This window comes from Bombus bifarius, unplaced genomic scaffold, assembly GCF_011952205.1.
Source record: "Bombus bifarius isolate JDL3187 unplaced genomic scaffold, Bbif_JDL3187 scf7180000008286, whole genome shotgun sequence".
Taxonomy (NCBI): Eukaryota; Metazoa; Arthropoda; class Insecta; order Hymenoptera; family Apidae; genus Bombus; species Bombus bifarius.
Genome location: NW_022884569.1, coordinates 797,276 through 809,961, shown reverse-complemented (window position 1 = coordinate 809,961; position 12,686 = coordinate 797,276). Strand labels below are relative to the sequence as shown.

General features: G+C 41.8%; 1 protein-coding gene across 1 annotated transcript; it reads left to right on the top strand.

The window, feature by feature from the left end:
* Nucleotides 1-1,191: 1,191 nt before the first annotated feature.
* On the top strand, nt 1,192-4,921 carry LOC117212262. The gene is made up of 7 exons (XM_033456894.1): nt 1,192-1,305; nt 1,438-1,541; nt 1,655-1,747; nt 1,817-1,951; nt 3,314-3,428; nt 3,788-4,016; nt 4,711-4,921. The coding sequence occupies exons 1-7, from the start codon at nt 1,192-1,194 to the stop codon at nt 4,866-4,868; spliced, it is 948 nt and encodes a 315-aa protein (XP_033312785.1). The 3' UTR covers nt 4,869-4,921.
* The last annotated feature ends 7,765 nt before the right edge of the window (nt 4,922-12,686 follow it).

Sequence of the window (12,686 nt, the reverse complement as noted above, 5' to 3'; positions counted from 1 at the left end):
AAAATGATCGATGATGCGAAATACAAACTGCGAACGAAGCGGCGGCCGCTCTATGTCGAATAATAGGGGACACGTTCGCGTCGGGGGAATACCTACCGTATTTATTCCGTGTGTCGGTGTTATTAATTGAAAATCCCCTATGCTTCCTGACACGGCCAGTGTTCCATATTTTCGTGAATTGCTGGGAATAATCTGACGCCGGGGTAATTCTCCCGTGGAAACAGTATTTCCTTTCATCGGGGAACCGCGGCCGCGTTTTTCCACTTCGAGCCCAACTATTCGCCAACTGTTGCCAGCACATCGGCCGAAACAACGTCCTCGTTACCGAATACTCGTCGAAATTCGAACAAGGACAAAGTACGGGGCCCGTAAAGGAGCTACCATTAATGTCAATGTCCATTAAGGCGTGTCGCTCAATACGCGTTGTCTCCTATCTTTTTCCGATTCCCTCGCACAATGAAGATTCTATGGTACTCTTGCTTCGCGAACCTTTGAACGGAATTCGAGATACGGTTTATTATAATTGAATTTTCTTACTTAGATTTTAACCAGAAACCGTACAGGAAAAATATGATAAATTTTTTTTTTTTTTTGAGATTTTCGACGTGACTCTATTTTCCTATCGTTAACAAACTTCTCAAGTCGCAGCTGAAAATTGTAAAATGTCTGTTTCTAAAATCTGTAGTTACGATAATACGATGACTTTACGACACAAGGATGGAACGAAACGCTACAAATTCACAGGGGTTGCGATTAATCGAGAATTTCGAGGTATTCGTTGAAACGCGGCCGAATTACGTGCTATTTTTCATTTGTCCTGGACGCATGATGTTCTTGCATTTCGAAGGCGATTCTCAGACGGACATGTCGCGTCCAAATTAAGGGTTAGACACGGAAGAAAGTTCCGCGCTGGTAAATTATATCAGTGGCCCAATTCCTCGAGCTTCCTCTTTCCTTCTTCTCCTTCGTTTTCAAATCCATACATCGCACGGATCGTTGGATTAATTAAACCTGAATTTAATTAAACAACCTACAACGCGCCGCTGAGAGTCAAGCGTTAAATAAATAAAGGTCGGGGTGCAAGGATTCGAAAGAGGCAGTGGGAAAGAAAATCGTAATCGAGGCCAACCGCGTGTTCCTGACTAAGGAAATTGATAGTGAACCAGGGAACGAAGTTGGAAGATCGCAAACATGCTGACCGACAGGATCAAATACGCCATGGACCATTTGTCCCACAAACAACACATTTCTCTATTGGCACGACCTAATTGGAGAAGAACGCAAACAAGGAACGCGCATATTTTGGTGAGTATCGCTCTGCATTTTCTCCATCGAGGCGATCAGTGTCGAGAAGAACTCAAACAAAGAACTCGCATACTCCGGTGAGTATATCTGCTGGCTTTTTCCTACGATCGGGTAACGTCGTATTTTTATCAGGCGAATCCTTACGGCATTCGACGAACAGCGTTGAAAGGACGAGCGTCGAAACGAATCAAAGCGATGGCGCGGCCGAAACACGTTATCAAAAAATACGATCCAACGTGAGTAATTATGCGTTCACGCGATACGTATCCACGAGGATCGATACGGTCCGCTCGACTCTTTCAAAGCTAGCAGAGACGTAGTTGCAAACTGGTTTCTCGTCTATCCATAGAAGAGTACCACCACCGTATCCGCGAATCCATCCGAAAACGCTCGCGGCTAAACCCACGAAACGCATCCACGACTTGGCGTTGCCTACAAAGAGGTGATCTTCTTTCCGCGAGACAAGCCGGAACCTCGAAGAGAATTAACGAATTGCTCGTTCCCCGATCAGATTGCTGTTGGCGAACATGAGATTTCCCACTAGCAGCGGCAACATAGCCGAGACGCTATGGAAGGTTCAGAAATCGCGCTACCGGAAATATCGATTCTTCTGCAACGCCAGACAGCAGCGCGAGATGAAGAAGAAGTGAGTTAGACAGGCACATTTATCTAAACGTTGACTGCGTACTTGAAAGTGATATACAGTGGCTCGCGAGACTATTCAGACACGTACCTACAACGGAATACTTTGCAGAATGTATTGCGCGTATCGTACGAAACTTTTTGAAATTTCGTTAACACTGCAACGAGACAACGAATATCTTCCGTATACGTTTGCGAATCGATTTCAAATTTTTCCGATACATTCGTGAATTTTACCCGAGCAGTCGTGCCCCGTTACAGCGCTAACGAAATTTCGAAAAGTTTCGTAATACGCGCATAATATGTTCGTAAAAATTTCCTGTAACAAGCGTTGGAATACTTTTTTTTCGAAACGAGGTTCCAGGAATCTCACGATCTTCGGTGTATCCTATCGTAGATCGTTTCTAACTGTCGCGAAAAATTGCAAATTTGAACCATCGATCAATTTTACGATCTCGCTGCGATATCGCTTCGATCAAGTATACGTATTTTGCATCACGAGGAGGAAGCAGCTGCACGACTGTTCGTCGCGAAACGAAAGAATGACATGGCCTTGCAGATGACATCGAGAGAACGTCGACTGCAAGCGTCACAGGGAATGACGGGTAATCGGATTGTCCTTCGAACGTTTCACTCTCGCAAATGCGATCTCGTAAAGTCGGATTTGGATATCGAGCAAGGTCGTTTCCTTTCTCGCGGCCAACGAAGACAGGATCCTCGTTTGTCTGCTAACGCCGTACTCCACCGTAATTCGCGTCTCGCGTAACGTAGCAAGTTCACGAATGCAATTATCTACTTTCGAGGTGGTCTACTCTTTGATCAACTTTTCCCTTCTTGGGATTAAAGCGGTAAATTGAAGGTTGCGGGAAACGGAAAAAGTTGGCGAACGATTCGGTATCGCTGTTGGAACGATGGGAAATCATCGACGTGCCACGAGAATTTATCTTCCCTCTTTTTTTTTCCCCTGGACATCGCACGAGGTTTAACGAGAAACCAGATATTGGCTTTCCACTTTCCATGTCGACTTTCCTGGGATACCTAACGTTACCATTAAACTTGGCGCGCAACTCGTGAACAGTTAGCAGACACGAGTACCCTAGATGTAATTATTAATAGTGCCCAAGGGTGTGCCGAAATTCACCAAACAAGTAGAAGCGCATGTTGCTTGCTCCTCCTCTCGGTTCCTTCACACCCTGCTCTTTCATTTTCCCGTTATTCCCGATACCGAGCGAAAACTATCCGCACGATGCGATAATTGCGCAACAGAGAGGAACCTGTTCCTCGTTGCTCGTTCCTGGGAATAGCCTAAATTTCATCCTAGTTTTCAATTTCACTTTTTACCTGGTCTCAATTTACCGGATCGCAGGCAAAAAATAATGGCGAAATTGCGCCGAGTGATCAAGCCGGAAGAATGGGATCAGCACATGGAGTTGTTGGAGATACTGGCTGCTCCTAAAGTTCCGCCCAGGCCTAGATTGCCTGTAAGAGCGTTACCAAGTTAGCGTAATTTAAAAGGAAATCACCGAGTCGAGAGACGAAGTTTTCCAAGTTGTATGCCGGTGGAACGAGGCGGAAACGAAAATGGTCGTCGATCGACGTACGCAGATCCTTCGACGCGGTGTGCCTTGTCGTTTGATAAACGACAGATTCCACCGGTGTTGCCGGTGAAAACGTCGATGAAACGTAACGGGGACACGAAAGGGACGGGGAGAAAAACGAGCGTTCGTCGTTGCGCTCGTCATACAGTAGAAACCGAGTAGAAACCAAGTAGAAAGAGACGCGGTAACAAAGGTTCGTTTCGACGACAGAGATCGATACACAGAGTAACGGTGAATTGCAGGGTAAAAAGAAAAAATGGAGGCCGGTCAACATGCGGAGGATCGAAGAATTGTCGACGCCGCCAGTGAGAGAGATACCGCCGCCCAAGGACCCGTCCGAAGTGCCAAGAAGCGCTCTCACCTACAGGATCACCAAACGTCTCCAGAAGATTGCATACCCGAAGACAGTACCGGAGATTATACCGCCACGGATCCTCGGCAAGGTTTCCCCGGGCGCGTTGAGGGCCGTAGGTACGCGCTAGAATAGCTCGGCTTTCCTTTCTTCTCTCGGATTTTTCTTTCGCCGAACTTACCACTCAGCGGACTCGTCGGTGGTTCTACCAAGGGATTTTCCAGCGTCAGAAATCGTTCGCGTGCTTACTTAAGGAAGTTAGCGCGGAAAATGGGCAAGTTGAAAATTCCGTTGTACGTATAAGCGGAGGAGCGCGGCGAATCGAAACGCACGCTGAAGGTCGGTAAGTTTGCGAGAAATTTAACCGATCCTGGTCCGAGATTCCGTTTAATTTCTCTCTCGTATTTCGAGTCAGCGCGGTTTCGCGAACCGTGAAACGGCGAAGAGTAATTAAAACGATGTTTTCCACGATTAAACGGCCGAACGAATACGCGATGTTTCACCAGCCAAGTCGTCCGCTTTCGAATAAAGAGAGATCACTTCCCCTCGACGAGGCACGAGCCACGGCCGTTTGCCTGGCAAATGTAAATTTCCTTCGAAATTTCCTCATTAGCAGGCGACCACGTTTCCGCGAGATAAGTTTGCGGACCTAATTCTTTGCGTTAGCCAATTAGCCGGTGCGTCCGACTAAACGGCCTTTTCTCCACTGCCAGCGTTCCGCCGTCACTGCTGAATTAATTCTCTTCCGTGCCATTTGTTCGCCTTAAGTGCGAACGTTAGAAGCGACAGGATGCATGGTGTTTAATTTTGCAGCTACCCCGAGGACGATAATCCTGGCGAAGCCGGTTGAACGGCCGGCAGGGATGGAGACGGATCTTCGAGAAGACGCTTTCACGGTTTCGCCGATGGCCTTAAAAGCCAAATGCTCGAGGCGGCTAAAATTTTTAGCCCGTCCCAAGAGAAGGAGATGAACTCTGAATTAACACAGGTCGCAATCGTGGAACAATAGCGCGTAACTTTCGTCCCCTACTATAACGTCACTTGTCACCGTACATTGTCCTTTATGCCGAATATAGAAAACGTTAGAAGTTTACAATTCTCTTGTACGTGTGTAACGTGTACTCTTGTTTCGAGTACTGTTTGCTTCCTTCGAATATGTTCGTGAGCCATAGGACGTAAAATTATCTAAGTATTCGAACATTTTCGTCAGCCACCGTATGACCTTAACCCTTTGCACTCTGAATTTTATTTCAATTTCGTTAGCAGCAGCTTCCGACCATTTTAAGTGTTTTATTTGAAATTTACTTTAACTAAAAGATAAGACAATTTAACTGAATAAAGGAAGAATGAAATTCACTTAAATACCAGTTTTATTCACACTATCGTTGTATTTTATAACTTTTAAGTGTATGATATATCTTGAAACAATTTCCAGCATGCAATCCTGGTTTTCTTTCACGTTTCACAAAAAAAGGTGGACATGAAAGAACGTATGAAGTGAGCTGGACAAAAGAGCTCCTGAGATAAAAACTGATGTCGAGTCACACTCGACATAGGAGTGCAAAAGGTTAATGGACCACGCATCTACTGAACCACGTATCAACGTATCCCATCGGTAGTCAGCGTTTCGAGAAACAATGGTCCTACCCCGGATAACTACAACGGCACGAGTGTCTAATTTATGTTTGGAAATTATTTGACGTTTCACGCACCATCGATTCGAGGAGCTTCTTCGCGAGCAACGTTCGCCATAGAGACCCGTAGGGAACTCGTTATCCCTTCGAATTGAACCGAAACGAGAGAGGGAAACCGTGTTGCCAATCTCAGCCTCTGATTGCCATCGCGAAGTCAAAGTTCCAGCATGTACCGGCGAATTAATATGTGCTTGACTGTTTCACCGGTGAGCAACGCTGGAAACTGTTATAATCGCACTGTTACGGAAATTCCGTCGGCGTTGCGCGTCTGTCTACCGCGGATCACTTAATTCCCCGAATAACTAGTCCTGCTTCGCGAACTAGTTAATAGGATTCGAGACGTAGAATTTACACGAGAAATCCAAATACCATGATTACCGCGTTCTACTTGAGCTGACGTTTCATTTCTAAAGTCAGCGACAAGTACAAAGACTGCAGGGAAAAACGGGATAAGTTTCTCACTGTTTCTCTACTTTCCACAGAGCAGCGATTTCGAAATTCCTTCGTCCAAAATCGTCCTTACGTTTCATTTTTTTCTTTTTCCACCCTGTGGATTTCAAAAATATTGTTTGTCGTATCATATTGAAATATCACTTGCCCCAGCGGTTATACCTTTTCGTAATCCTACAAACTTCAAAGAAAGAAGTACGAAAGCTGAATGAAAATTAGGCTATTGCGTACCAATAAGTATTGCTCTTTAGTTACGGAAAAAAAAAGAAAAAACAAACATGAAAATTAACAAAAATATAGCTGTCGTACAGCTCTTTTTCCCTGTGATGTTCGTGCGATACCTTGGGACGATTTCTGCTCTTTTATTGCAAGAAAGATGGAGGATAATAAAATAAAAGAGAAATACGTCTCGCGAACGAAGAAGCGTGAAATAATGGGCAGGAGTGTTCAATAGTCGTGTAAAAATGTTGAAGATGCCAGAGGAAAAGAATACAATGGGGATTCTATAGCGACAGTTAGTGTGTTTACACCGGATCGATGTCTCGCGGTACATCGACGGCAACGATGTTCGATACGTGTCACGTATTCCGTACGGACGGACGTCCCGTGCTCGATAGAAATTCGATAGAAATTCGATAGAAATTCGATGGAAAGGAGTCCGAACGTGTGGAACTTCTCTCGTCGACCGAGCCACCGATCGCTTCCACTCGCTGCAACGATTTTGTAAATAGAAGGCTGGTTCTGGCTTTTTGTTCTCGTTGTACGGAAGCACCGTCCCCTCTGCTGGGCAAATTTGTTCCATTTTCATGCGGACTCGTTAGGAACGACATTCTTTTTTCAACCGACGGGAAACACGGAGCGGGAAGGTTGTTCAGGAAAGGTCTTCGTTTCCAACGGAGAAACGAACAACGTCGATATTCTCTTTAGTCGAAATTAAAGGTATAAAACGCGACTCGAGATTCTTTCTTATCCTCTAATACCATCCGGTTACTATCTTTAATAAAATAAAATCGAATGTTTAAAAACTGTTGCACGTAACGTAAAAGTGCGGAAAGAGAAGAATGGGCGTATGGAGCGCAGCTTTGTGATATTTTCGCTAGAAAACAAAAAATTGTAAAGGGAAGCACAGGAACGAATGGTCGGTTGCCAATATGCAGGTTAAATGGAGAAAATAAGAATACGTCGGTAGAAGCTAAACGATGCATAGACTACGATCGAAACCAGCCACTTTTTGTAGAAATGCCATTGGATATTGTGGATTTCCTACAGGTATGATGACTCCATTGATCCTTAACAATCGGTTCAGCCAAACAAAAATTAATAACGAAGCCGAAGATAAAGAGCTTTCCGATGTAGTAAACTGACCTACTTTTATAACCGTAAAATCGATATTACATTCGCAGCAACCTAATAAATTACCAAGAGTAAATCGATTAGACATTACGCGTAATCCTACTGGATGATGATGCTTTAGTATCAATCTATTTAGTATGAAATTCATCGAAACAAGGTTATAGAAACAAGTGTGCATACTTTGCACAAACTAATTACTCTAATAAATAAATAACCAAGTCGTGTTTCTTCTTTCGAACGATTGAGAACAGAGATCAAGTTCTACAAGAATGGTTCGTTTCGTTTCCATGAGAAAAATGTAGCCACGTTGATTTTCTTTTCAGTTTAAATTAAAGTTGTTCTCGAGAGCAGAAACCGAACGAATGAAATGGCTCGTAAAATTTCCTCGGCCATCGTGAAGATAAATGGATTGTCTCTGCATCGTATACCTATTAGGCAGTATCAATATGCCTCAGTTTCGTGGATTGACACCGATTTGAGTGGAAACAGAGCAACGAGCTTGCTTCATCGTGAATCGTATTGGCCCCCCGTCGATCGTTCCAGATCGTATCTGTTTTCATTTCATTCTCCTCTCGATTCGATTGGAAACACCGTAGGAGACAAACCAGGAATTCAGAACGAGTTCCGTGTAATCCTTATTTCCAGACAATCATCCTGACAAAATCAGTGATCTCGTCGCGTGTTTCGTTATCCGTGCTTGAAAATAACAAGATTGCCGGATATGCATTTCTATTTTATAGAAGAAATCGCGTAACGCATTGAAACGCGCTACCGTTGCAAAGTACGCGGACGGTTCATTATCTTCGATGGGATGCATTTTAATTACGAGACTACGGATAAATCGAATTGCAGCGATTTTAATCTTTCTAAACATCATAGCTACGTATAATGGAATATTGTGACACCGTTAAATTGCTATTCCAATTTGTATTTTCCGCGCCTGCAAATAACAACATTTCCAGATACACGTTTTTATTCTGTGCAGCGAATCGCGTGACGTATTAAAATACACTATCGTCCGAAAATATTCCTGCGGTATATTATTTTTGACAGGACGTATTTTAATTACAAAACTACGGACAAATCGAATTGTCACGGTTTCGATCTTTCTAGCCGCAGTGTACCTACGGTAGAACATTGCGACACGATTATATCTGTATCCAAAAATTTTATTTTCCGCCCCCTGGGCATAGGAGGATTGGCAGAATTTTCAAATTTCTCGGTGAATCTTATGTAGAAAAATTAAAAGCAGCTTCGGCTTGCAGGGATCGTTCGGTACAGATGTAACGGAAAACACAAGGAGCAGAGGGACAACAGAGAAACATTCTAACCCAGGATCTCGTGGATTTCTATTCATCCGTTATTTTCCCGATACATTTCGTTCAAAAAGATATTATAGATTCACCGCAATACAGCAACGATCGTTTCCCCGCTTGTTGGGAATTCGTTCAACAAAAATATCCAATACGTCGAATCTTGCCAGAAACCATTAGCGGAAACGAAATATAAAGAAAATTCATGCAAAAGCTTTTTTATTTTTGAAACAGATTGTATTTATTAAGAAATAAAACGAGTGAAACTATAACGAACGAACTATTAACATTTATGAGAATTAATATTTTTAATTAAGTATAAGATTTTAAGCAGGTAGCTGTCTCGCACACTAAAAATTCGAATAGACGAATAATTTGAATATTTTTGCATATTGTACGCATTTTATGTACTTTAACATCTTATATATTCAGATAAAACAATGAATATAAAACAACGAAAGCGGAATTTAAAAAATAAAAATAAAACGTCGTCAATGCTAGAAATTTTCTACCCATTGACGACAATTCGATATGAAACTCACTATAAAAGGCTATGTACAAGGTTGAAAATTAGTACGAGAACTACTTAATTATCTAAAGTGCTCTAAATTATATGGTGATCCATAATCGTAACTCGTAACTTTTCATTCTTTCGCGTCGCTAATAACCCGTGCAAAAGTTTAATGCGACTATAAATAATAAAAGAAAAATTGCTCCTTTTCCCGATCTTGTTCCATAAGTTAGACGAAACCGTATACGCTATGTGATAGTATCTTGGTCTAAACTAACAAAGAAGAATTATAAATCATCGAGTTCTGTAGATCCTTGGACAGTACAGACTTCAGATGCCTATTCACCGTACTTGATACACTGTACTCGACTTTCGTTCAAGCAGCTTACGCCAAGATATTTTTCGCGACAATATACGCAAAAGTCAGCTTCATTATTATTCCGTTACTTGCGGGCTCGTTTGCTTCGTTCTGTTTCTTCATAGAATCGTTCCAAGTGTCAGATACCGTTAATAAGTTATCATTAACTGAACGATAAATGTATTTTATTTTTACTTTATTTGTACTTTTTATAAAACAACACGAAAAACGTCTACTATTAATAAATAGTAAAAAGTATTTTTCTTACAGATTGAAAACAAAGTGCGGAGAAAAGACTAATATTATTTTCAAAGCAATGGAAAAACTAAGATGAGAGTAGCAAAAAAATACAAGAAATCGAACGATCCGTTGGAACGTTCGTTTCGTAACAAACCTGTTAAAAAAGTTCTTTCAATAAAATATAGCAGAATGTAATTGCCAAATGGCCGCCAGTGTTTTCGAAATATTTTTCGTTCTTTTTTCTTTTTTTTTTTTTTTTTACAAATTTCCTCCGCGCAGCAAATTGTCAAGGTTAGCCAGAAAAAAATGCACGTATCGCAAAATAAGAACTATTGACATTGTATTCTCGAATACTGTACGCGAAACATCGTGCAACAATAGGACGACAAATATTGCAAACGTACAATGGATTACGTGCGACGCGAATCAACGTTCGTAAGAGTGAATTCGCGAAGCGGAAAAAAGCGGATGTTAGCGTAGCTGTAATTGAAGAGGTAGTTGCGGTAAGGGGTAGGGTAGAACCCTTTCGAAATACATCCACTACCACGTGACGAATGGAATGTAAATGTAAAGGGTCGAGGACGAGCGAAATCCTCTTATGATTCCGTCCACGTTCGGACACTCTTCTGCCTGGCTGTCGGAGCGGTCCAGTCAAGCCTTTCTCTCTCTCTCTCTCTCTCTCTCTCTCTCTCTCTCTTTCTTTTCCAGTGTACGTCACTTCTAGTTCTCTTCCTTTCTCAGCCTCGTTGTATAGTGCAAGCAGAATTTCAACCAGACGTCAGGAAAGTTAAAGGTTTAGCGGAAATGAACGTGTAATCGTAGATAAGCGGATGCAGAGTGAAAACAGTTATTAACTAAATATTAAAGGAAGAAGGAATATTCCGCATTTCAGCAATAAGTTTCTATTAAACAGGAGTTTTCATCTCGACTGGTTCCTTCAAAGGGAAACGGAAATTAATAAACGGCATTCTTCGGATCAATTTCAAAGTTGTCGAGTATTACGAATTTGAAACTATGCGTGTATTATATCGAAATTGAATCACGTAGCCGGACCACCATTATTCCATGTTCACGGAATAATTAATACGATTGATCGATGGACGACGTTAATTAATGATCGATTATAATATTATTTTGGCACATAAACTTCTAAATTAAAGATATGTACACGCCAGTGAACGCAACGTGTCAAACACAATTTCGATGGATACATTCGAATTTTTTCTTTTCCAATTACTCCTAGTTTCCAATTAACTTTCCGTATTGCATCCATCCACCTATTAAATTATTTTCAATTAACATTCCCACGTTCCAACGAATTGCACGTCATCTTGCGAGTTGCCTATTTACCGGGGACATGTTTCTGCAAGCTACGCCGTTTTAAATCGTATCCAAGCGAAACATTCGCCAAGTGAGGTCGAGGTTCGGCTTTATTGGATATTGGAAAACGTCCCCATCTCTCTCCCGTGCCGCTGTAAAGGCTGGTCCTTGGAGATCAACGAGATCCTGCGGCCACCTACGATCATTGTTCAGACCTACGGCTATTCCAGGTCAATCCACGGGTCCCGTGGAAAGGCTGGCTTTACGAGACCTCACCCCCGATGACGGACGACACGCTGACTCCCGTAAATTTTCAAACTTCCTTCCTGCATTATGTATAGCCATCGAAGTAGCCGTTTCCAGTCTGGGGAACCAACCGATCGCTCGCCTTCAGTCGCCACCAATCGAATGATTGAAGACTGACGTTTTTGCTGACTGACTTCTGTAACTTATTCGACGAATGAAAAAATTGCAGAAAAGAACGATTTTTGTTTTGAGCAAATATCCGTTCTATCGTCGTTAAGGAATTATTCTAAATTTTGTTACACGTCATATCTTTTTTTCTTTTTTGTATCTTTTGGAAAAGGAATATATATATATATGTGTGTGTGTACAATAATCGTGTTAAACAATACACATCATACAACCGATTGAAACTTCTGGCGCATAAATTACGCTTCATCGATTATTTCAATAATACAGCTAACGTGATTGCTGCATTCTAATCTGCGCTAGATATTAGGTTGTCCGAAAAGTTTCTTTCGTTTCATAAGGAAATAATAGACGCACATTATACACGAACATAATAATAGAACTAGAACGAAATAGATCGTATCTAATTCAATAAAATAATATAAAACAGAAATTGTTGTTCATCTATTATCACGTTAGGAAACGAAAGGAACTTTTCGGACAACCTAATATATTCATAAGTCTCGCATATCGGAGTTTAAAGAAAGAATATTGTTCGCAATGGCAGTCTCCTGGTGTAATTTACTCGTTAATTTTAATAACTGTTTCGCCTGAATAAAGATTGATAGCGAAACTAAAGACGCTTCTGATAAGAAATTCCTGAATGGAAAAAAGAACGAAATTTCGTAATGAAAGTCTTAAGTAAAACACTAGCACCGTAGCAAGTTGTTCTACTTTTATATCTATAAAGCGTTACTTGCTCGCTGGCTCCACGAATTTACCAAAAGTCATTCGATTCGACGTTACACAACCCTTGTTCGCGATAACGGTTTATCGTTGAAAGTGTCGCTATCTTATAGGAACGCCACGAATGTCTATGCTTTATTCAAAGTAGTACGAATTATCCTCGCAAAAAAAGAAGGAAACATCGCACTTTTTACGATAAAGAAATCGCTTCTCGAGAAAAAACTTGGTCATTTCTCTCGGATCATTTGCTTGATTAACACAACAGGTCGATCGATGCTCGCGGAAACTTGAACATCGTGTCGACGAAGTACCGTGCTTCTTGGACCGTGTCGGGTACCGTGACGCAATTTCGCGAATGTGTTTGCATACTCAGAACTGTTAAGATCGAGAGA